This window comes from Anomaloglossus baeobatrachus, chromosome 7 (assembly GCF_048569485.1).
Source record: "Anomaloglossus baeobatrachus isolate aAnoBae1 chromosome 7, aAnoBae1.hap1, whole genome shotgun sequence".
NCBI lineage: Eukaryota > Metazoa > Chordata > Amphibia > Anura > Aromobatidae > Anomaloglossus > Anomaloglossus baeobatrachus.
In genome coordinates this window covers 305311970-305338482 of record NC_134359.1, presented here as the reverse complement: position 1 = coordinate 305338482, position 26513 = coordinate 305311970, and the positions used below count along the sequence as shown (strand labels likewise).

At 47.7% G+C, this 26513-nt stretch overlaps 1 protein-coding gene across 1 annotated transcript in view; it reads left to right on the top strand.

Annotated features, from left to right (window-relative positions):
* Positions 1 to 25314, top strand: part of LOC142246833 (uncharacterized) — a 129761-nt gene extending 104447 nt beyond the window's left edge. The window contains exons 14-18 of the mRNA XM_075319882.1: positions 1445 to 2347; positions 3972 to 4094; positions 4547 to 4563; positions 19591 to 19858; positions 22745 to 25314. Coding sequence (XP_075175997.1) covers positions 1445 to 2347; positions 3972 to 4094; positions 4547 to 4563; positions 19591 to 19858; positions 22745 to 22929 — 1496 coding nt within the window. The 3' untranslated portion in view covers positions 22930 to 25314. The remainder of the gene's footprint in view (positions 1 to 1444; positions 2348 to 3971; positions 4095 to 4546; positions 4564 to 19590; positions 19859 to 22744) is intronic.
* The last annotated feature ends 1199 nt before the right edge of the window (positions 25315 to 26513 follow it).

Sequence of the window (26513 nt, the reverse complement as noted above, 5' to 3'; positions counted from 1 at the left end):
CTACTGCACAATGGCAGCGAGTACAGTGTATGCTGCTACTGCACAATGGCAGCGAGTCCAGTGTATGCTTCCTACAGAAGGCAAGCTATGGGAATTCAGACTTTATTCTCAAGAAACTTCATTATGAGGAGCAAGGACGGTCAATATGTGGTGATCTGAGAGGTCTCTTTGCTCCTTGGCCAGAGAGGAGGATACACGACGTCCCCATGCTTTATCTGTGAAGGGGACAGCCGGGATAGGACTCCTCAATGGAGCCAACGAGAACATCTGTGCAGCCCGGACTCCAGACCATAGTTGTGGAAAGTTTAGTTGATCCCAGTAAAGTTCTCCGGCCACCGCTCCACATTAAGCGTGGACTGATGAAGCTGTTTGTGAAAGCTCTACCGAAAGAAGGAGCGACCTTCACCTGTGCACCAAGTGTCAGGGACCGTCCAAAGCAAAACTGAAGGCAGCCATGGGGGGGCCGGATATTCTGAAACTCACCAACTCATAAAACAAAAATGAAAGCTGTTGAGAAAAGAGCTCGGGATTCTTTCAAAGAAGTTGTGAAGACATTTCTAGAGAATAACAAAGATATAAAAATTAAGACCATCATTGGTGTTACATAGGACTGCAGGTGGCCTCTACTACAGTATCTGTACTCCGAGAGAGATCACTGTATTATATGTGGTGTTACATAGGACTGCAGGTGGCCTCTACTACAGTATCTGTACTCCGAGAGAGATCACTGTATTATAAGTGGTGTTACATAGGACTGCAGGTGGCCTCTACTACAGTATCTGTACTCCGAGAGAGATCACTGTGTTATCTGTGGTGTTACATAGGACTGCAGGTGGCCTCTACTACAGTATCTGTACTCCGAGAGAGATCACTGTATTATAAGTGGTGTTACATAGGACTGCAGGTGGCCTCTACTACAGTATCTGTACTCCGAGAGAGATCACTGTGTTATCTGTGGTGTTACATAGGACTGCAGGTGGCCTCTACTACAGTATCTGTACTCCGAGAGAGATCACTGTATTATATGTGGTGTTACATAGGACTGCAGGTGGCCTCTACTACAGTATCTGTACTCCGAGAGAGATCACTGTATTATATGTGGTGTTACATAGGACTGCAGGTGGCCTCTACTACAGTATCTGTACTCCGAGAGAGATCACTGTGTTATCTGTGGTGTTACATAGGACTGCAGGTGGCCTCTACTACAGTATCTGTACTCCGAGAGAGATCACTGTATTATATGTGGTGTTACATAGGACTGCAGGTGGCCTCTACTACAGTATCTGTACTCATAGTTACCATTATTAGGAATATAAAGTAGATGATAGTAATAATAATAATTACTTATTATTGAAACTTTACATTGTTGCACTGATGTTGCAGAAATGTAAAAAAAATAATGAACTTTTAAAAATGTGTTCTTTTTTTTTATTTAAATTATTAGAAGCTGGAACATCTTGGACTGAGACTGAAGAAAGAAAGAACCCTAAAAGAAAACAAACTGATGAATCCTCATATGGAGGACATGGAGGCTCTGCAGGTGGAGGAGATGGAGGCTCAGCAGGTGGAGGAGATGGAGGCTCAGCAGGTGGAGGAGATGGAGGCTCTGCAGGTGGAGGAGATGGAGGCTCTGCAGGTGGAGGAGATGGAGGCTCTGCAGGTGGAGGAGATGGAGGCTCTGCAGGTGGAGGAGATGGAGGCTCAGCAGGTGGAGGAGATGGAGGCTCTGCAGGCGGAGGAGATGGAGGCTCAGCAGGTGGAGGAGATGGAGGCTCTGCAGGTGGAGGAGATGGAGGCTCTGCAGGTGGAGGAGATGGAGGCTCTGTAGCCGGAGGAGATGGAGGCTCTGTAGCCGGAGGAGATGGAGGCTCTGCAGGTGGAGGAGATGGAGGCTCTGCAGGTGGAGGAGATGGAGGCTCTGTAGCCGGAGGAGATGGAGGCTCTGTAGCCGGAGGAGATGGAGGCTCTGCAGGTGGAGGAGATGGAGGCTCTGCAGGTGGAGGAGATGGAGGCTCTGCAGGTGGAGGAGATGGAGGCTCTGCAGGTGGAGGAGATGGAGGCTCTGCAGGTGGAGGAGATGGAGGCTCTGTAGCCGGAGGAGATGGAGGCTCTGCAGGTGGAGGAGATGGAGGCTCTGCAGGTGGAGGAGATGGAGGCTCTGCAGGTGGAGGAGATGGAGGCTCTGTAGCCGGAGGAGATGGAGGCTCTGTAGCCGGAGGAGATGGAGGCTCTGCAGGTGGAGGAGATGGAGGCTCTGCAGGCGGAGGAGATGGAGGCTCTGCAGGCGGAGGAGATGGAGACTCTGCAGGCGAAGGAGATGGAGACTCTGCGATCAGTGGTGTCTGGGGTGAGATTCTGCTGTTTTTGTCTGATATTTAACTCTTTCTCACAGACAGTTTTTGTTTGAGTCCTTTGTTGTTTCCTCCCTTCTTCCTGCAGTCGTCTCTCGTGTCCTTTTGTTGTATCCTCCCTTCTTCCAGCAGACATCTCTCTTCTGTCCTTTGTTGTTTCCTCCTTTCTTCCTGCAGATGTCTCCTATCTTCTGTTGTTTCCTCCTTTCTTCCTGCAGATGTCTCTCTTCTATCTTCTGTTGTTTCCTCCTTTCTTCCTATAGACGTCTCTCTTCTATCCTTTGTTGTTTCCTCCCTGCTTCCAGCAGAAGTCTGTTCTGTCCTTTGTTGTTTCCTCCCTTCTTCCTACAGACATCTCTCTTCTGTGCTTTGTTGTTTCCTCCCTTCTTCCAGCAGATGTCTCTCTTCTGTCCTTTGTTGTTTCCTCCCTTCTTCCAGTAGATGTCTCTCTTCTGTCCTTTGTTGTTTCCTCCCTTCTTCCAGCAGATGTCTCTCTTCTGTCCTTTGTTGTTTCCTCCCTTCTTTCAGTAGATATCTCTTTCCTGTCCTTTGATCTTTCCTCCTTTCTTTCAGCTGACGTCTCTCTTCTGTCCTTTGTTGTTTCCTACCTGCTTCCAGCAGAAGTCTGTTCTGTCCTTTGTTGTTTCCTCCCTTCTTCCAGCAGACATCACGTTTCTATCTTCCCAGCGATGTGGATGTAGGATGACTGTTTTGTAGGAGGCCTCCTCTTCACAAAAGACGTGGAGACTACAGATCTGCCGCAGTCATTGTGGTTCCCTGAATTTTCTGAGGTTGTGGTCGGACACTTATATTTCGGTAGTTAACGCTCTGTGGATATTAACACTCTTTAGTAGCTGCCTGGTCCACACAGGCATGAAGGTTTTTGGTGCAAACAGGCACATTTATTAAAGTCCATAAATCTCAAGAAATACAAAGAGCCTTTTCTCTGACGCAAAAGTTACTGAAAATAATCCACGTGTCCATACGAGAGTGACGATTCACAGCTAAAAGAAATGAAACCAGCATCGGGCAGAGGCCACACAAAATGGTAATTCCAGCTCCACACACAGACAGCACTGAGGAGGCTCAGCACTGAGGAGGCTCAGCACTGAGGAGGCTCAGCACTGAGGAGGCTCAGCACTGAGGAGGCTCAGCACTGAGGAGGCTCAGCACTCAGGAGGCTCAGCACTCAGGAGGCTCAGCACTGAGGAGGCTCAGCACTGAGGAGGCTCAGCACTGAGGAGGCTCAGCTGCCCTGAATAGTTCCACCAGAACCTCGACCAGAATGGAGCATTCATCCCAACCCTGCTCTTCTGGCCTCTTCTAAAACCTGGACCAAAAAGAATCTTCTCAACAATTTGCAAGATCCAGCTTTTTCAGGACTTCCAGCACCGAGACTAGGTACCTTGGTGACACATCCCTCCTGTCCAGGACTTTGTCAGTTATCTGTGGTGTTACATAGGACTGCAGGTGACATCTACTATACATTATCATATACCATTATTAGGAATATAATACAGACAATGATAGTTCCTTAGTATAGTTGAAGCTTACATTGTTGTGCTGATGATTTGTCACAAATATATAAAAACTAATGACTTTCTAATGTTTATTTTAAAGATAGCATAACGTCAATTACAATATCGTGGCCTTTTGGTGGAGGAAAAAAGAATTCTGAGCAACATGAAACTGCCGAATCTGCAGACGGGGGAGATGGAGGTTCGGTGTCCGGTGGCTTTTGGGGTGAGATTCTGCTGTTTAATCTGATTTAACCTTTTCTAACAGGCGTCAGTTTTTGTTTCTGTCCTTTGTTTCCTCCCTTCTGTCTTTTGTCCCCCGGTGATCTGGTGTCTGAGGAGGAGATGACTGATCCGCGGCACTCATTGTGGCTCCTGAACATTCCCAGGTTGTGCGTGGACTCTTAGTATATTCGGATCATTAACCCCTTGAGGACTGGCTGATTTTTCATTTTTGCGGTTCTGTTGTTTCCTCCTGTCTTTCAGATAGACATCACTTTTTCATCTGTAGATGACATGGACAGTAGAGGCTATACACTTTACTATATAATGTCATGAAAGTGGGGGGGAAATTGTGACAGTATATGACTGGTATTACATGGATGTTATATAACAAAAGCTGCAGGAAACTCTCCGAGTCATCTCTGACTGACGCTTATGTTCTCATTTTATTTACAGGCAGAAACAAAAGTTGGGTAAGTTGCTTTTTTTTTTTGTTGTTCTTTGTTGTCCTAAACTTTAACTTATGGGTGTGTGTATAATTTTATATATATATTATATGTATAAATATACAAAACCCCAAAAATGATCCGTACACAATTGTTGACCCCTCCTCTTAATATTTGTCTGCAGTCTTTACCCTTTGGAATAAATCCCTTCCATCAGTCGCATCCTATCCCCGTCCACAAGCTTTTTCCTCCTCTCACCTGGAATCTCAGTCTGTTCTGTATAAAAAGAAGTAACAAGGCACTCTCAGAGTAAGTTGAAAGGTATATTTATTTATGTGCGTCACAGAGCACGTTTTCGGTCCAACATGGACCGCGCCTGACAGCCCATGCTACGTTTTCCCTCATATGTGCTACTGAGGAAGGTCCATGTTGGACCGAAAACGTTCTCTGTGACGCACATAAATAAATATATCTTTCAACTTACTCTGGGAGTGCCTTGTTACTTCTCGTTATATGGCTTTGGAACCGGAAGTGCACCCCAATATTTTCTAAATCCACATGAAGGAACTGCCATTTTCTTCTTAATATGTTCTGTATAAAAGTCTCCAGGTTTCATATCTGAAGGCGTCTTCTCTTCTCTCCTCTTCTCTCCTCTTCTCCCAATTTTCAGATCTCTCCACAGTTGTCACTGGGGTTTGGATCCAGACTCATTGCAACGATTTCAGAACTCTCCAGTGCTTTGTCTTCATCCATTTCTGGGGCTTCTTGAAGTGTTTGGGGTCATTGTTCTACTGGAGGACCCCTGACCTAGGACTATACCTGGCTTTCTGACACTATCTTCAGATTTTATGATGTCTTGCACACAGTCAAGACCCCCCCAGTGCCAGAGGCCGCAAAACAACCCAAAACATCTCTGACTTCCACCATATGTGACTGTAGGTGCTGTGTTCTTTTCTTTGTAGGCCTCATTCTGTTTTCAATAAACAGAATGGTGGCTTTACCAAAAAGATCTATCTTGTCCATTCTGTCCACAAGATGCTTTCCCAACAGGATTTTGGTTACTGTCGTACATTTTGGCTTTTTTCTGTCTCTTTGTCAGCAGTGGGGTCTTCCTGGGTCTCCTCCATAGAGTTTAATTAGATGTGGATGGATAGTTCCCACTGACACTGATGCCCCTGAGCTGCAGGATGGCTTGAATTTCTTTTAGACTTCATTGGGGCTTAGCCACCATACAGACTATCTAGTGTTGCAACCTTTCATCAATTTTTCTCTGGTGTCCACTTCCAGGGAGATTAGTTGCAGTACCATGCTTTGTAAATATCAAGATCTCTAAAGATAGACTTGTAATCTTGAGTTTGTTGATATTTTTAAACAATTTTGGTTCCCCAGTCCTCGGACATTTCTCTTCTTATCTTTCTGTTCTCCATGCTTAGTGTAGCACACACAGACACGCAATGGAAAGACTGAGGGAACTTCTCCCCTTTTTATCTGATTTCATAGTGATTTTCATATTGCCCACACTTGTTACTTGCCACAGGTGAGTGTGAACGAACATCACATGCTTGAAATAAAGATGTTCACTCAAAATTTTTGAAAGGTGACAACAATTATGACCGGCCCATTTTTGGGGTTATGTGTGAAATGAGATAATGATGTGTACAACAAAATGTGTAATTGCAATAAGTTTGTGGGAGAAATAATTCATTTTCTGGAACAATTTCAAGGGTGCTAATACTTTTGGCCATGACTGTGTGTATCTCAGTTATAAATATCCATTTAGATTATTCTAAAGGCCGCTTTACACGCAACGACATCGCTAACGAGATGTCGTTGGGGTCACGGAATTCGTGACGCACATCCGGCCTCGTTAGCGACGTCATTGCGTGTGACACGTACGAGCAACCGCTAACGATGCAAAATAGTCACCTAATCGTTGACACGTCGTCTATTTCTTCAGCGCTCTATTGGGAGACCCAGACGATTGGGGGTATAGCTACTGCCCTCCGGAGGCCACACAAAGCACTACACCAAAAGTGCAAGGCCCCTCCCCCTCTGGCTATACCCCCCCCGTGTATCACGGGTTCTCCAGTTTTAGCTTTGTGTGCGAAGGAGGTCAGACATTCCATGCATAGCTCCACAGATTTTAGTCAGCAGTAGCTGCTGACTATTTCGGATGGAAGAAAAGAGGGCACATATAGTGCCCCCAGCATGCTCCCTTCTCACCCCTGGATGGTGTTGTAAGGTTGAGGTACCTATTGCTGGTACAGGGCTGGAGCCCCACATGCTGTTTTCCTTCCACATCCCCTTGTAGGGCTCTGTGGAAGTGGGATCCTGCCGGCCTCTCAGCTCTGACGCCGGGCTCCATCCACAGACCCATTAGAACCTGATGGAGACGGAGCAGGGGTACGATCAGGGACAGGGCCCTGCATCATACAGGTACTCTGTGTCCCCGGCAGGCACAGACACACTCCGGGCTGGCTGGGTGTTGTAGTGCGCCGGGGACCGTAACGTTGGAGTTAGTGTCCCTACAGTTTACTGGGGGACTTTGTGTTGTGGGAACGCAGCGCCGACCCCCTCTGGACCGGGCGGCGCTGCTGTGACTTGTGGTGCGCCGGGGACACGCCGACCGCGCTTTTACGGCGGCGGCGTTTATAAATTTAGTCCCCGGCTTTTTGGGCCTAGGACGCCGGCAGCTCCGATTCGTTCCCGCCCCCACCCTGTCAATCAGGGTAGGGGAGAGACGCTGTTCGCTAGCAGCGACGAGGGCTGGAGCCTGATTTACATGCTCCAGCCCTCTCACTTGGCACAGAGGGAAGCAGGCTTCCCGCTCTTGGCCAGGAACGCCCAGGGCCCGCCCCCCTTCCTCTCTCGGGACGCCGGCAGCCATTACATGCAGCCTGGCTGGAGGAAGGACGCAAGGCTCTGGGAGACCTGGACTGGGGGGCTATCTTGCGACCTCACACCCGCTTTTTAAGCGGGCGGTAAGCGGTTTTTCTGTGCTGGTCCCTCTAGTGCCTCACTGTGTATCGGTGTACTGTGTACAGATATATAGATATTGTATTTCTTGCACTGTGAGGTCGCTTCTGGCTGCATATCCCAGATCGCTCTGAGGAAGCAGCAACATGTCATCCTCAAAACGCAAGGCTGCCAAGGCTAGGGCTGTGTACACTGCGTGTGCTGCATGTGGGGCTGCTCTACCAGCAGGTTCCAAAGACCCCCATTGTGTGCAATGCTCAGATCCGGTGCTGCTTCGCCAGCCGGAGTCCGGAGAGATAGTGACCCAGGCTGAGACGCTTGTAAGTTCTGCCCCGGTGACAGGGACAGACTTTGCAGTTTTTGCGGATAAAATGTCTGTGACTATGACAAAAATCCTTGACGCCTTGCAATCTATGCATGGGACTCAGTCTTTGGGCACGGCGAGGCCTCTGTCCTCAGGTCCCCCTCACTTGGAATTAATCCAGCCTACAGGGGGGTCCCCGGCTTCACAAGCTGAGGATTATGACTCAGATGATAGCCCCAGCCACCCTAAGCGGGCTCGCTGGGAAAGACCCTCAACGTCATCACACTGCTCAGGGTCTCAGCGCAATCAGTCTCCCTGTGATGTGTCTGAGGAGAGTGATCAGGAATCCACTCCTGGAACCCCTCTCAACCTGGATACCCCTGATGGGGACGCCATGGTAAACGACCTTATCTCAGCCATCAATAGGCTGTTGGATATTTCTCCCCCAGCCCCTTCAGCAGAAGAGGCGGCTGCGGAGCAGGAAAAGTTTCGTTTCCTCTATCCCAAGCGTAAATTGAGTGCTTTCTTGGATCACTCTGACTTCAGAGAGTCAATCCAGAAGCACGACGCTCACCCAGAAAGGCGTTTCTCTAAACGATCTAAAGATACACGTTTCCCTTTCCCCCCGGAGGTGGTCAAGCGCTGGACACAGTGTCCAAAGGTCGACCCCCCGATTTCAAAACTTGCAGCTAGGTCCATAGTTGCAGTGGAGGATGGCGCTTCACTTAAAGATGCCAATGACAGACAGATGGACCTTTGGTTAAAATCTGTCTATGAAGCTATCGGCGCGTCGTTTGCTCCGGCATTCGCAGCCGTATGGGCACTCCAGGCTATTTCAGCTGGCTTAGCAAAAGTGGATGCTATCATACATCCAGCAGTGCCGCAAGTGGCGTCCCTTACCACGCAGATGTCGGCGTTTGCGTCTTACGCTATCAATGCGGTCCTAGAATCTACCAGTCGCACCTCAATGGCGTCCGCCAATTCGGTAGTTTTGCGCAGAGCCTTGTGGTTAAAGGACTGGAAAGCAGATGCTGGTTCCAAAAAATGTTTAACCAGTTTGCCTTTATCTAGAGATAGACTGTTTGGCGAGCCATTGGCTGACATCATTAAGCAGTCCAAGGGTAAAGACTCCTCTTTACCACAGCCCAGAACAAGCAAACCTCAGCAGAAAAAGTGGCAGCAGAGGTTTCCGTCCTTTCGAGGTTCGGGCAAGACACCATTTACCTCGTCCAAAGGGACTCAGAGGACGCAAAGAAACTCAGATTCGTGGCGGGCTCACACACGCCCCAAGAAAGCAAATGGAGGTACCGCTTCCAAAGCGGCTTCCTCATGACTTCCAGCCCCCTCCCTCCGCATCTCCGGTCGGGGGCAGGCTCTCCCGCTTTTACGACATTTGGATGTCACAGGTCAAGGACCGGTGGGTGACAGACATTTTGTCTCGCGGGTACAGAATCGAGTTCAATTCTCGTCCTCCAGCTCGGTTCTTCAGAACCTTCCCACATCCAGACCGAGCAGATGCTCTGCTGCAGGCGGTAGAATCCCTAAGAGCGGAAGGAGTGGTGATCCCAGTCCCTCCTCAGGAACAAGGGCAAGGGTTTTACTCCAATCTCTTTGTGGTTCCAAAAAAGGACGGCTCGTTCCGTCCTGTTCTGGACCTAAAACGGCTCAACAAACATGTGCACGCCAGGAGGTTCCGGATGGAAACCCTGCGTTCTGTCATTGCCTCAATGTCCAGAGGAGACTTCCTTGCCTCAATAGACATCAAAGATGCTTATCTCCACGTGCCAATTGCTACAGAACATCAACGTTTTCTACGTTTTGTGATAGGAGACGACCATTTTCAGTTCGTAGCTCTGCCATTTGGTCTGGCGACAGCCCCACGGGTCTTCACCAAGGTCATGGCGGCGGTGGTAGCAGTTTTGCACTCTCAGGGACACTCGGTGATCCCTTACCTAGACGATTTACTGGTCAAGGCTCCCTCTCAAGAGGCATGTCAGCGCAGCCTGAATGCTACGCTGGAGACGCTACAGTCTTTCGGATGGATCATCAACTTTCCAAAGTCGATCCTATCACCGACTCAATCACTAACGTATCTTGGCATGGAGTTTCATACTCTAGCAGCGATAGTGAAGCTTCCGCTGAACAAGCAGCGGTCACTACAGACAGGGGTGCAATCTCTCCTTCAGGGACAGTTGCATCCCTTGCGGCGCCTCATGCATTTCCTAGGGAAGATGGTGGCAGCCATGGAAGCAGTTCCCTTTGCGCAGTTTCATCTGCGCCCACTTCAATGGGACATTCTCCGCCAATGGGACGGGAAGTCAACGTCCCTGGACAGGAAAGTCTCTCTTTCTCAGACGGCCAAGGACTCTCTACAATGGTGGCTCCTTCCCACCTCATTGTCTCAGGGAAGATCCTTCCTGCCCCCATCCTGGGCAGTAGTCACGACAGATGCGAGTCTGTCAGGGTGGGGAGCAGTGTTTCTCCACCACAGGGCTCAGGGGAAGTGGACTCCGCAGGAGTCCACCCTTCAGATCAATGTTCTGGAAATCAGGGCAGTGTATCTTGCCCTACTAGCCTTCCAACAGTGGCTGGAAGGAAAGCAGATCCGAATCCAATCGGACAACTCCACAGCGGTGGCATACATCAACCACCAAGGAGGGACGCGCAGTCTGCAAGCCTTCCAAGAAGTCCGGCGCATTCTAATGTGGGTGGAGGACACAGCATCCACCATATCCGCGGTTCACATCCCGGGCGTAGAAAACTGGGAAGCAGACTTCCTCAGTCGCCAGGGCATGGACGCAGGGGAATGGTCCCTTCACCCGGACGTGTTTCAGGAAATCTGTCGCCGCTGGGGAGTGCCGGACGTCGACCTCATGGCGTCCCGGCACAACAACAAGGTCCCGGCATTCATGGCGAGGTCGCGCGATCAAAGAGCTCTGGCGGCAGACGCCTTGGTTCAAGATTGGTCGCAGTTCCAGCTCCCATACGTCTTCCCACCTCTGGCACTCTTGCCCAGAGTGCTTCGCAAGATCAGATCCGAGTGCAGCCGCGTCATACTCGTTGCCCCAGACTGGCCGAGGAGGTCGTGGTATCCGGATCTGTGGCATCTCACGGTCGGCCGACCGTGGTCACTGCCAGACCGACCAGACTTACTGTCCCAAGGGCCGTTTTTCCATCAGAATTCTGCGGCCCTGAACCTGACTGTGTGGCCATTGAGTCCTGGATCCTAGCATCCGCAGGATTATCTCAAAGAGTCGTAGCCACAATGAGACAAGCTAGAAAGTCGACTTCTGCTAAGATCTACCACAGAACGTGGAAGATTTTCTTATCCTGGTGCTCTGCTCAGGGAGTGTCTCCCTGGCCATTTGCATTGCCCACGTTTCTTTCCTTCCTGCAATCGGGGTTAGAAAAGGGCTTGTCGCTCAGCTCTCTTAAAGGGCAAGTTTCGGCACTATCCGTGTTTTTTCAGAAGCGTCTAGCACGTCTTTCTAAGGTGCGCACGTTCCTGCAGGGGGTCTGTCATATTGTGCCCCCGTACAAGAGGCCGTTAGATCCATGGGATCTGAACAGGGTACTAGTTACTCTCCAGAAGCCGCCTTTCGAGCCTCTGAAGGAAGTTTCCTTTTCTCGGCTGTCACAGAAAGTGGCGTTTCTTGTTGCGATCACATCGCTTCGGCGAGTGTCTGAGCTGGCAGCTCTGTCATCTAAGGCTCCCTTCCTGGTGTTCCACCAGGACAAGGTAGTGCTGCGCCCCATTCCGGAGTTTCTCCCTAAGGTCGTATCCTCGTTCCATCTTAATCAGGATATATCCTTGCCTTCTTTTTGTCCTCATCCGGTTCACCGGTATGAAAAGGACTTACGTTTGCTAGATCTGGTGAGAGCACTCAGAATCTACATTTCCCGCACGGCGCCCATGCGCCGTTCCGATGCACTTTTTGTCCTTGTCGCTGGTCCGCGCAAGGGGTTGCAGGCTTCTAAAGCCACCCTGGCTCGATGGATCAAAGAACCAATTCTAGAGGCCTACCGTTCTGCGGGGCTTCCGGTTCCTCCAGGGCTAAAAGCCCACTCAACCAGAGCCGTGGGTGCGTCCTGGGCATTACGACACCAGGCTTCGGCTCAACAGGTGTGCCAGGCAGCTACCTGGTCCAGTCTGCACACTTTCACCAAACATTATCAGGTGCATACCTATGCTTCGGCGGATGCCAGCTTAGGTAGAAGAGTCCTGCAAGCGGCAGTGACATCCCCGTAGGGGAGGGCTGTTTTGCAGCTCTAACATGAGGTATTTCTTTACCCACCCAGGGACAGCTTTTGGACGTCCCAATCGTCTGGGTCTCCCAATAGAGCGCTGAAGAAGAAGGGAATTTTGTTACTTACCGTAAATTCCTTTTCTTCTAGCTCTTATTGGGAGACCCAGCACCCGCCCTGTTGTCCTTCGGGATGTTTTTTGTTGTTTGCGGGTACACATGTTGTTCATGTTAAACGGTTTTTCAGTTCTCCGATGTTATTCGGAGTTAATTTGTTTAAACCAGTTATTGGCTTCCTCCTTCTTGCTTTGGCACTAAAACTGGAGAACCCGTGATACACGGGGGGGGTATAGCCAGAGGGGGAGGGGCCTTGCACTTTTGGTGTAGTGCTTTGTGTGGCCTCCGGAGGGCAGTAGCTATACCCCCAATCGTCTGGGTCTCCCAATAAGAGCTAGAAGAAAAGGAATTTACGGTAAGTAACAAAATTCCCTTCTTCCCAAATATCGTTGCTGGTGCTGGACGCAGGTTGTTGGTCGTTCCTGAGGCAGCACACATCGCTACGTGTGACACCGCAGGAACGACGAACAACACCGTACCTGCGTCCTCCGGCAACGAGGTGGGTAGTGACTTTCATGCTGCTGCTCTCCGCCCCTCCGCATCTATTAGACGCCTGCCGTGTGATGTCGCTGTGATGCTGCACAAACCGCCCCCTTCGAAAAGAGGCTGTTCGCCACCCACAGTCGTTAGGAAGGTACGTATGTGTGACGGGTACTAGCGATTTTGTCCACCACGGACAGCGATTTGCCCGTGACACACAAACGATGGGGGCGGGTGCTTTCACGAGCGACATCGCTAGTGATATCACTGCGTGTAAAGCAGCCTTTACAGCTGAACAGAATTTCGAAATGTATCATTTTAAATCGGATTGTTAAACAGGTTACTGAGAGCTCAGGATAAACCAGCAAATGCTCCCGGTAACAAAGCAAATGGCCGAAAACAAATCCAAAATGATACCCAGAGAAAAGAAATAAAAAGAACAGAAATAGTGAAAAGAAATAACCTATATTGATATTCACAAAAAACTGTTATTAAAAAAAGATGATAAATGAGCGGAGAAATTGGTGATGCCACACCCACATAACCATAATATGCAAATAATCACATATTATACAAAGTTATACATGTGTATGATCAATATAGATACACAGCACATTCCAGATGTACTTACACCGCAGAGAGAATTTTATATAAAATATAGGTGTAATCAGACTGTCATGCCGCGAGTTGATGAATAAATATAATGCAGTGATCAATGGTGTCCAGAAGAAACAAAGTGCTAGTGCATTGAATCATTTATGACAGGGGCGGGGAACCTCCGTGACCTTTTCTGCGGCCCTTAAGCAGATTCCCAGGGACCACAGTGCTCCGGCAGCAGCAGGTTGCTGGCCCTTGTAACTCCTGTATGGAGCATTCAATCCTGAACGCTACGATGCATACATGCTTGAGCTTAGGATGTATGGGCTCCTTCCAGATTTTGTCCTCACATTGGCCAGTGCCAGCGAAAGGATGTACTTTGTGGGGGGGGGATAGGCGTGCAATGTGCTCTCATTCCACAGAAGAGGAGCTGCTGCCCCAGGATCCTCCAAGTTTGTTTGTGCCCCTGAGTGTCCCTCCAGCCTCCCCAGGCATGCCTCTTCCCCTCCAGCCTCCCCAGGGCTGCCTATGCCCCTCCAGCCTCCCCAGGGCTGCCTGTGCCCCTCCAGCCTCCCCAGGGCTGCCTATGCCCCTCCAGCCTCCCCAGGGCTGCCTGTGCCCCTCCAGATCCCCTGGCTGTCTGTGCCCCTGAGATGTGTATATACCCCCAGTGATGTATGTGCCCTCCCAGTGCTGTATATACCACCAGCGATGTGTGTGCTCCTCCAACTATGTCTGTGCCTTTTAAGTGATGTATATACCCCAGTGATGTCTGTACTCCCATTGATGTTTATACCTCCCAGCTTCCCTAGTGATGTATATGTTATCAACGCCTCCTGTGATGTCTTTTCCCCCGAGCCTCCCCAGTCATCTTTATGCTCCTCAGCCTTCCCAGTAATGTATATTCCTTCCAGTTCTCCCCGGTGATGTGTATGTCCCCAGCATCACCTGTGATGTATATGCCACCAGACCTTCCTGTGATATTTATGCCCCCCAGCCTCTCCTGTGACTCATATGCCCCCATACCGTCCTGGGATGTATATGCCCCAAGCCCCTCTTGTGACGTATATGCCCCAGCGTCTCCTGTGATGTATATATAGCAGTCCCAGATCACACAAACCTGGAAAAGCAGTTGTGAGAAGCAACAAGATCAATATCGCTTTATATCACAGCCGCACCAAAAACGGGAAGCTCCAGCCGCCACCGTGGGTTAGTTGTGTGACCAAATACAGTACGGTCATTTTCAAGTTGATGATTTTGTGTGGCCCCCGAATGATGGTAGAAAATTCCAAATGGCCCCTGGCCGAAAAAAGGATCCTCACCCCTGATTTAGAGATAAGATAATGAGATAAGCAATGTACAGTGCGAAAAATAAGTATGTGATCCTCTACCGATTTTGCAAGTTTTCCCACCTACAAAGAATGGAGAAGGCTGTAATTTTTATCTTAGGTAACTTCAACTGTGACAGACAGATTTTTTTTAAAAAAATCAGACAATCCCATTGTCTGATTCTTAAATAACTAATTTGCATTTTATTGCATGAAATAAGTATTTGATACAATAGAAAAAGATAACTTAATGTTTGGTAGAAACCTTTATTTGCAGTTTCTGAGGTCGGAGATTTTCTGTAGTTTTGACCAGGTCTGCACACACTGTAGCAGGGAGTTCGGCAACTCCTCCATACAGATCTTCTCCACATCTTTCACGTCAGATCAAACAGGGAATCCCACTAGAGCCAGTCACACGCTGCAGAGCAAAACTATAACCAGCGCCCAGATATAGTATCTCCAGCAACCGGAACGAGGCCGAGGGGAGTTAACCCCTGACATGACCAGGCTGGATCTGGGAAACCCTGGAGTGGGGAATACCGGACCTGGATCATGAAACATGACAAGCGGAGTTGATACCAAAAAGTTCAATTTTGGTCTCATCTGACCACATGACCTTCTCCCATGCCTCCTTTGGATCATTAAATCACTGGACATGTGCTGGCTTGAGCAGGGGAACCTTGTGTGCCCTGCAGGGTTTTAATCCATGATGTTATACTGTGTTACTAACTTTAATATTTGAGACTGTGGTCCCAGCTCTCTTCAGGTCATTGACCAGGTCCTCCCGTGTATTTCGTGGCTGATTACTAACCTTTTTCACAATTCTTCTTACCTCACAAGGCGAGAACTTGTATGGAGCCCCAAGACTGAGTAAGATTGACAGTCATCTTGTGTTTCTTCCATTTTCTAATAATTGTGCCAACAGTTGTTGCCTTCTCACCAGGCTGCTTGCCTATTGTCCTGTAGCCCATTCCAGTTGTGCAGGTCTACAATTTTGGTCTTGGTCATGGTGGAAAGGTTGGACTGTGGACAGGCATCTTTTATACAGGTAACAAGGTCAGACAGGTGTAATGAATGCAGAGTAGGAGCTTCTTAAAGAAAATATAACAGGTCTGTGAGAGCAGAATTCTTTCTGATTGGTCGGTGATCAAATAATTAATTGGCATTTTATTGCATGAAATATTTATATATCAGACAATGGGATTTTCTGTTTTTTTTTTGTTTTGTTTTTTATTCTGTCACAGTTGCAGTTACCTACAATAGAAATTACAGACCTCTCTATTCTGTGTAGGTTGGGAACAGGGGCAAAATCGGCAGAGGATCAAATATTTATTTTCCCCACTCTATATAGTAACATTCAGGTAATTATCAACTAAAGGCCGCTTTACACGCAACGATTTCGCTAACGAGATGTCGTTGGGGTCACGGAATTCGTGACGCACATCGGCCTCGTTAGCGACGTTGTTGCGTGTGACACGTACGAGCGACTGTTAACCATCAAAATTACTCACCTAATCGTTGATCGTTGACACGTCATTCATTTCCCAAATATCGTATCTGGTGCAGGACGCAGGTTGTTGGTCGTTCCTGATGCAGCACACATCGCTATGTATGACACCCCAGGAACGACGAACATCACCTTACCTGCGTCCTCCGGCAACGAAGTGGGCGTGACTTTCATGCGGCTGCTTTCCGCCCCTCCGCTTCTATTGGACGCCTGCCGTGTGACGTCGCTGTGACGCCGCACGAACCGCCCCCCTTAGAAAAGAGGCTGTTCGCCGGCCACAGCGACGTCGCTAGGAAGGTAAGTATATGTGACGGATACTAGCGATATTGTGCGCCACAGGCAGCGATTTTGCCCGTGACGCACAAACGACGGGGGCGGGTGCTTTCATGAGCAACATCACTAGCGATGTCGCTGCGTGTAAAGCAGCCTTAAGGTGCTAGTGCATTAAATTATTTTCAGATTAAGAGGAACAATGTATATAGCAGCGTTCAGACAGGCATCAAATGAAGCGCTGATACAGTAAATGGGCAATGTGAGTAACAGCCTTTGGTGCACAGTGCTCCATGAGATCAAAATGTGCTGGATTATTTGTCGTACTGTTTGGTTCCAGTGTAAATACATCTGGAATGTGCTATATACCTGTATTGATCACATACACGTCCATCTTTGTATAATACGTGATTATTTGCATATTATGATTTTCGTGGGTGTTGGATCAGTAATTTCTCTGCGTATCCTGCATTTTATCATCTTTTTCAATAGTTATTTTTTGTTAATAACGATAAAGATTATTTGCTCCGACTATTTGTATTGTTATTTTTATTTGTTTGCTTTGGGTATCCTTTTGTTTGCTCTGGGTATCCTTTTGTTTGCTCTGGGTATCCTTTTGTTTGCTTTGGGTATTATTTTGTTTGCTCTGGGTATTCTTTTGTTTGCTCTGGGTATCCTTTTGTTTGCTTTGGGTATCCTTTTATTTATTTGAGCTAGGTATCCTTTTGTTTGCTCTGGGTATCCTTTTGTTTGCTCTGGGTATCCTTTTGTTTGCTCTGGGTATCCTTTTGTTTGCTTTGGGTATTATTTTGTTTGCTCTGGGTATTCTTTTGTTTGCTCTGGGTATCCTTTTGTTTGCTTTGGGTATCCTTTTATTTATTTGCGCTAGGTATCCTTTTGTTTGCTCTTGGTATTCTTTTTTTTGCTCTGGGTATCCTTTTTGTTTTTGGTGCTTGCCCTATTATCCCCAGACTCATGTTTAGGCCTCTTTTTGTTAGGAATCCGGCCCATGAAACTATAAGAATAAATGAAGTAAAACAAAAGCTGTAACCTGTTCTCCCACCAAACGTTTCTCCAAAGTGTCGGGTCTGTTTGATGAGTGAACCAGTTACCTAACCTGTAAGGATAGGGTTTTGTCCTCTCCTAGCCCTGCCACATCAATCCTAATCCAACCTCACTGGTAATGAATAGACTAGATCAGGTGTGACGCACTTTGAATGCAGCAGATTTGCTCAAATTTGGGAGGTAAATTGTATTTGCATCAAATTTATTGTATTCAAGAAAAAAGTTGTATGTTGTGCCTTGAGTTTTCCTGACCCAAAGCCTTAAAGACAGATTGGCCGTCTCCTGTGTCTGCATTCAAGTTGTTGTAAATTGTTTTTTGAGAGCACTAGAGGAAAGGCTGGAGACAGAGTTGGTGCCTTAGGGAATGTCAGTCTCACCTGGTGAGGTGGATTCACAAAGAGTGCACACACGGACCGAGGGTGCTGGTACAGCAGGCTGCAAGGCACACTGGGCAGTAGGACCTGCACAAGTGCCCATGCTGGACAGCAGACTAACAGGCAGGGAGGCAAGGAAGGATATGTTATGAGCCACAGATACTGGAGGGTAAAGGATGAGGAAAATGGCATGTCTGATGCATCACTAATTAAATAATAAATAGTCTCTAAGAATAACAGTTCATGATGTTCACAGCAAACAATGTGTTAACCTGCCGAGAGTTCACCAGCAGGAGTGAAGAATGGTAGAAATCACAGAGGATAGCAAAGATGAATGCAGTATAGATTTGTTATTTAACATCAGTTTATGATGCTTACTGCAAACGATGGGGTCTTATGGAGCCGAAGGTGCAGAAATCACCGAAGTCTAAAGACATAATAGTAACAGAAGAAACTGGATATTGGCAGAAGCCAAACACAGGCAGCTAAACACTGTAAAGATTTGGCATAGTAGAGGGTCCAATGTGGAGATGAGGTCACATCAGCAACTTGTAAGACACAACATGATGCATGGCAAAGGACGGCAGCCATAGGGGAAGGGAGCATACCCCGGCCCAGCCGAGACAGGTGCGTAGCACAGAGCAAGTGGACAACTGGCACGAAAAGGTGCAAATGACGTGAGTGTGAAAGAAGATTTGTATCTACCTTGTGTAAAACCTCATTTATGAACATTGCACTGGAATCAGGGAGGAGGATGAAGACCGCCAGGAGACGTAGTGGTCACCTTCAGTCTTGGACGGCAGTTTCCTACTGTCCATCCTGTATAAGAGTACAGACTTCATAGTTTTTGTATTAGTGGGAAAGGGATCTGTAGCCCCTGCCCCTGTTAGGAGCCACCTCTTATTGACGTGGTCTACATAAATCAAAGACCTTTTTGGACTAAAGGCTGCTTTACACACAACGATCTCGTTAGCGATCTCGTTAGCGATGTGACACGCCCAGATCGTTGCTACGATTTGCCGAGGTCACTCATAGGTCATTTTGTAGCGGTCACACATACCCATCTCACAAACGACGCAACATCATTCAGCGATATATTGTTTAACCAAGGCGGTCGTGCGGACACCGTCACAAAGCATTCCTCCCAACGATTCCGGCAACGACAGAGGCGTATAATTGTGTCCGTCTTATCAACCATGCCTGCCAAATCAGAACGCAGTTAGTACAACCAATCAGAGCGGAGGAGGCGTGGAGTATTGCTCGTAACGACACGCCCGCGTCGCTGATGACGGACACACTAACGATGTTGTTTGTCGTTGGTTGGGTGTCAAACGTAGCAATATGTCTGCTGCGTTCCAAACGATGAACAATATTTTGAAACTGAACGACGTGTCAACGATCAACGATTTTTGCTCGTTCGGAGTCGCTCGTAGGTGTCGCACGCAACGACGTCGCTAACGACGACGGAAGTGCGTCACGAAAACCGTGACCCCGACGACATATCTTCAGATAAATCGTAGTGTGTACCAGGGCCTTTAGACTCGCTAATTCTGGACAATCTGTAATGACAACGATGATAATAATGGAGACATTAACCATACATATGACGGTGATGATGGAGACTATAGCGATGATTCCCACAGAGGATAACACTTCTGTAACAGTAAGATGAGGTGAAGGCAGTGCGTTTGTTTGTTTTTTTTTTATTCTTATTTCTGTAGTTGCCTCTCCGATAAACAGATCATTATTATCACTATATTGAAAAATTCATCAATTTTTTTTTTCCTATCAGTTAAAGAAATCTGTCGGGATCTTCTCCCGCTCCTCAGAGAAGGAATATTCCTGGCTGCAGACGCTGCTGGAATCACAGGACTTCAGTAACATCAAGTCTGTCCGCTCATGTTACATCTCCAACAGCGGATTCTCCCAATTCTGCAATGATGTGTCTCAGTGCAAATGTGGGATCCTCTATCACAGCAAGAACCGAGGGAGAATCAACGTGACTGATGTGACCGACTCCCTGTATGATGAGGAGCTGCGGTATCTCCACTCCAAGCTTGGTAAGAGATGGAGGATTGTGTGCAGGAGGGTGATGTCTCATGTATGATGAGGAGCTGAAGCATCTCCACTCCAGACTGGGTAAGAGATGGAGGGTTGTGTGCTGGAGGGTGATGTCTCATGTATGATGAGGAGCTGCAGCACCTCTCCTCCAGACTGGGTAAGATATGGAGGGTTGTGTGCTGGAGGGTGATGTCTCATGTATGATGAGGAGCTGAAGCATCTCTCCTCCAGACTGGGTAAGAGATGGAGGGTTGTGTGCAGGAGGGTGATGTCTCATGTATGATGAGGAGCTGAAGCATCTCCACTCCAGACTGGGTAAGAGATGGAGGGTTGTGTGCTGGAGGGTGATGTCTCATGTATGATGAGGAGCTGAAGCACCTCTCCTCCAGACTGGGTAAGAGATGGAGGGTTGTGTGCTGGAGGGTGATGTCTCATGTATGATGAGGAGCTGCAGCACCTCCACTCCAGACTGGGTAAGATATGGAGGGTTGTGTGCAGGAGGGTGATGTCTCATGTATGATGAGGAGCTGAAGCACCTCTCCTCCAGACTGGGTAAGAGATGGAGGATTGTGTGCAGGAGGGTGATGTCTCATGTATGATGAGGAGCTGAAGCACCTCTCCTCCAGACTGGGTAAGAGATGGAGGGTTGTGTGCAGGAGGGTGATGTCTCATGTATGATGAGGAGCTGAAGCACCTCTCCTCCAGACTGGGTAAGAGATGGAGGATTGTGTGCAGGAGGGTGATGTCTCATGTATGATGAGGAGCTGAAGCACCTCTCCTCCAGACTGGGTAAGAGATGGAGGGTTGTGTGCAGGAGGGTGATGTCTCATGTATGATGAGGAGCTGGATCATCTCTCCTCCAGACTGGGTAAGAGATGGAGGGTTGTGTGCAGGAGGGTGATGTCTCATGTATGATGAGGAGCTGAAGCACCTCTCCTCCAGACTGGGTAAGAGATGGAGGGTTGTGTGCAGGAGGGTGATGTCTCATGTATGATGAGGAGCTGGATCACCTCCACTCCAGACTGGGTAAGAGATGGAGGATTGTGTGCTGGAGGGTGATGTCTCATGTATGATGAGGAGCTGAAGCACCTCCACTCCAGACTGGGTAAGAGATGGAGGGTTGTGTGCTGGAGGGTGATGTCTCATGTATGATGAGGAGCTGCAGCATCTCCACTCCAGACTGGGTAAGAGATGGAGGGTTGTGTGCTGGAGGGTGATGTCTCATGTATGATGAGGAGCTGAAGCATCTCCACTCCAGACTGGGTAAGAGATGGAGGGTTGTGTGCTGGAGGGTGATGTCTCATGTATGATGAGGAGCTGAAGCACCTCTCCTCCAGACTGGGTAAGAGATGGAGGGTTGTGTGCTGGAGGGTGATGTCTCATGTATGATGAGGAGCTGGATCACCTCCACTCCAGACTGGGTAAGAGATGGAGGATTGTGTGCTGGAGGGTGATGTCTCATGTATGATGAGGAGCTGAAGCACCTCCACTCCAGACTGGGTAAGAGATGGAGGATTGTGTGCAGGAGGGAGATGTCTCATGTATGATGAGGAGCTGCAGCATCTCCACTCCAGACTGGGTAAGAGATGGAGGATTGTGTGCAGGAGGGTGATGTCTCATGTATGATGAGGAGCTGAAGCATCTCTCCTCCAGACTGGGTAAGAGATGGAGGATTGTGTGCTGGAGGGTGATGTCTCATGTATGATGAGGAGCTGAAGCATCTCCACTCCAGACTGGGTAAGAGATGGAGGGTTGTGTGCTGGAGGGTGATGTCTCATGTATGATGAGGAGCTGAAGCATCTCCACTCCAGACTGGGTAAGAGATGGAGGATTGTGTGCAGGAGGGTGATGTCTCATGTATGATGAGGAGCTGCAGCACCTCCACTCCAGACTGGGTAAGAGATGGAGGGTTGTGTGCAGGAGGGTGATGTCTCATGTATGATGAGGAGCTGCAGCATCTCCACTCCAGACTGGGTAAGAGATGGAGGGTTGTGTGCAGGAGGGTGATGTCTCATGTATGATGAGGAGCTGCAGCACCTCCACTCCAGACTGGGTAAGAGATGGAGGGTTGTGTGCTGGAGGGTGATGTCTCATGTATGATGAGGAGCTGAAGCATCTCCACTCCAGACTGGGTAAGAGATGGAGGGTTGTGTGCTGGAGGGTGATGTCTCATGTATGATGAGGAGCTGAAGCACCTCCACTCCAGACTGGGTAAGAGATGGAGGGTTGTGTGCAGGAGGGTGATGTCTCATGTATGATGAGGAGCTGAAGCATCTCCACTCCACACTGGGTAAGAGATGGAGGGTTGTGTGCAGGAGGGTGATGTCTCATGTATGATGAGGAGCTGAAGCATCTCCACTCCAGACTGGGTAAGAGATGGAGGATTGTGTACAGGAGGGTGATTAGACTGTAAGAGCGAATGTCTTGAGGTTGCCATACATTTTATATAGTTGTCCAGCTGAAAACCCCTCCTCCTCGGCTTTCTTCTTGGTCTGGGTCTCCTGGTAATGATCGGCTTCGCGATCCTCTTCACTGTGTGAGACAAAGTCACCTGCAGCATCCGCTGTGAGATACTAATGAGAAGAAGACCCCCGAGGAGCAGAAGCAGGACATGGTGACAGGGGCAATGGACCGGGATGGGCCAAAAATATTGTCATTATTTATTTTCTATCCCTTCCTGCTCCTCATGATCCATTAGGCTGACATCTTCCGCTTTGCTGGATTTGTGCAGACAGAATCTCTAAAAATTCAGATTCATAGGTTCGTACTTTTAGGTGAAATTCTTAGGAAATAGATACATTTAGAACTGATGGACTAATTTCTATCCCTATAAAGGGACATTTGTGGTCCGAGCTGCAGTAATTCTCTTTTGGGATCTCCTACAGGACAGAAGAACGTGGTTGTGGTGATCGATGATCTGGAGGACGCCGGCGATGCAATGAAGGATAACCTCCTCCGCTTGCAGCCCACAATAAAGAAGCTCGCTCAGGACCTGATCCTTGTAAGGAGCTCGTCCCCGGAGGAGAAGAAGAGGGCAGCGAGACACGTACTTCTAAAAGTCTTACACTGAAAACACGTAAAAAAATACACATCATGGTGCGTCACTCACCAAAGTAAGACTCGTCTATATGTTAGTAAATCCTAATGGCATTCAACATGAGCTGATGTCCTTAGGACCCTTAAATGACACACTCCAATCCCCCCATATACAGAGGTAAACCATAATGGCATAATACATGGAGTAGACTGTGGGTATCAGACGTCTCATAGGAGCAACAAGGGGTCAACAAGTAGAAAACCAAATGTGAATGCCACCAAGAAAGCCACTCTCGTAATAAGCAAAATAGAAACAGAAGCTCCTGCCACCTCACCAAATGCTGCAAATCCCCCAACAAACCAGAAGTGGGCATGAATGCCATGACAAGTCCAACGTCTGAGCCAAGGCAGGAAGATGATAGGAGCGATAAACTACAGGAAAATCCAGAGCCACTTCGGAAGATTCCCAACATCACAAAGAGAAATGAGAATTGTCCTCCTCCGTCCTGCTGCGGAGAACACTGGGAATGAGATCTTACTGTGTTACATAAAACGGGGGAAAGGGTCTCCTCAATGTAGTCAGAATAATCCAGACATTTACAGTATTAGCTGGTTACTTCCCAATAATTAATGGGTCAGATAAATGAGAACGATCTGCGAGGCGTTCCTGTGACATCGAGGGGCACATAAACCACATTGTGGGGACATGGTGACCTGGATGGTGGGGAGCGGACATTGTAGAGCCCTGATTACTTACTACATTGTTAAAACTTCTTCTCTTTGGTTTGTACATTCTTTATTGATGTTTTATAAGCTTCTTAGATGGTTATGAGATGATGGCGCAGGTCAAGTCTCCAGTAGGATGACACAAAGAAGAGGGGAAGAACAATCTCCATTAGTATCTCCCAACTAATCAGAAAACCAAAAACCAGGGGGAAATGAACACAACACTAATCCACATCTTATTGTATCCACGTGTCCACACATTGCCACGTATCCCAAGCTCATAGACTTATACGTGGAGGAAGGGGGACTGTGCAGGATGCGGGGAACACTCCAGACATGATGCTGGAGACATAAGAGCTCCATAGACGGCTGCGGTATCGGGATAATGTGAATGTCTAGTGATATAATACCGAATCTACCTCTATACAGGGGAGCACAGAGCGACGTCCTCGCACATCCGCTGTTACCTCAGACTCATCAGCATTCAGGGTATAATAATAGTGAGGGGTTATAGTGTGAGGGGAGCCGGTTACTCGCAGTACCTGGGGGCAGTGATTGCATCTCCGCCAGGATGTTCCCGCAGTGAGGGGGGCAGCGTCCATGGTACGTTGTGCATCGAGGTCCGTGCTCCATTACCTGGAAGATATATTCTGAGTCATATCATTCTGCATTTTCATTATCTCATCTTTTATGGACGCCGATTATGTCTGTTCTCCACAAATATTAACATAAATAATCCATAAGTCCAAGTATACGAAACCAAAGCAAGAAAACTACAAATAGTGACCCTGTGCAAAACCACAAGGTATGAGAATAACACATGGATGAGTGGCGTGCCGGACAATAAGTCGAGAAGACATCCTGCAACAAAACCAAAGCATCGGGGAAAAGTACAAACTATATCATCTAGTATCAAATCTAAAAAGGAATGGCAGCAACTCAGCAGACGGGACGTACAAACACTGGAGGACGATATATGGGGAATAGACTGGATTATTTTACCACCTCTCCATCTTGGGCTCCAGCAATTTGCTGCCTCGTTAGTGTCACTATTGTTACTGCTGATCCAGATTTGTGTGGTGTTTCCATTATTTCATTGTTTCTTGCTCGCGGCGCTCTGCTGTCACCATCATTGTCTTTTCTGTGGTCAGTGCCCGATCCGGGCACATGGACCTTCTGGAATTGGCAGCTTCTGCACATTTCACCTATTCCTATCCCCTTCTGCTGTGTTTTCGACATTTTTCTGTCCCTTTTTAATATATGTTCCTTCTTATATTTAATAATAAAATATTTGATAATTTCTTATATTTATGTTTACTCTTTGTAGGATTTATCATTTATTTATATCCGGGCAGAGGTCATATTATTTCTGTATTTCCAATACTATGTATAATACTCTATGGGCCGGCTTGTGTTATCCCTCATTGTGGATTTGTCATGTCCGTACACCATTGTAGGGTTTTCTGGGATATATACAGATACTTTCAGCCAGTTGATTGCATGTGTTGTGTCTGTACACCATTTGTAGGGTTTTCTTGGATATATACAGATATTTTCAGCCGGTTGATTGCATTTGTTGGGTTCTGGATGGGTGTGTGGATTTTCCTTCTCGTAGAGTTTGAGCTTTATGTTCTGTTATTTCTCTTCTATAGTTTTTGTGTAATACATTTATCTGCTAATAAAGATTTTCTATATTGTACACCCGGCCCGTGCACCTCGCATTCTGTGTCGTTTCTATATGATGTAATTGTATGAGTGCAGGAGATTGCTTGCTGCAGTTTCTCGCGCTCTTATTTTTTCTTTCTTTGTTTTCTATCTTCGTGAATTCTTGGATTTGGTTCTTGCCCCCAGGATCTGTCGGCTACTTTGGTAATAACTTTCCTGGACTTTGAGCAATTTATTTCTTGACAATGATCCAGTCTCCACCAGGGACTTATCTAATGTCCAACTCCGTACCCAGTGCCGGCAGCCATGGTTCATTCTCTTCAACGGATATCATGTGGAGGCCGAGAAGGAAAGATATTTCTGCCTCTGCCGGAAAATAGATCATCAATATAACAGCACTGGAAAACTCCTTTTAGGAAGGTTTATATTTATTGATGTAGGATAACTAATAGCATGAACTATTTTCTTCACCACTGGAAGGATCCTAGGTCACTGGATATTTTCACTTCTTAGCCTGGTGCTTGTCACCCGTACACTTTGTATTCTGGTAAAGTACAAACTGTCTTGTTGCATTATGTATATACAGCTCCCTCTATTACAGCATTATGTATATACAGCTCCCGCTACTACAGCCATTCTTACTAATGGACTTATGCAACTTAAAGGAGCCCAACTGTCTTAGAATCAGAAGTAATCCACAGTACACATTATGTACATGTAGTAATGTAGGGGGCTACTACTACATATGAATGGGTACACTTTGTCTTTAAGAGACCGCACCTTTTGTTCCTGTTTTCATGGCCTGGCCGGTTGAGTCGGCGCCTCTTCCCCCCCCCCCCTATATCTGAACTCTTGGTTTAGCCTTGCAAGAAGGTGTGGGAAAAGGAAGGAGGAAGTGAGTGAGTCTTAAGGCGGGGTCAAGAGAGTGTGGTATGTCACGAGACATCAAATAGAAGGGCCCTGCTGTTGGGAGAGCTTTGAGTACTGCGGTGTCGGAAAAGTTACGGGACCGGTGCGAATACCTTATTGTGATCCGTAACGTAATCAGAAAAGAGGTATGCAAAGGTCGGCACCATCCGTAGATTGCCAACCTTTGCATACCGCGAAGGTTAGCACTCTACCTTACATAGGTATATAGGTTAAAAAAAAGCCACTGGTCCATCTAGTTTATACACATCAGTAAATCATTCATAACCCACAAAGTTGTGTATGGAGGAAATCTTCTGG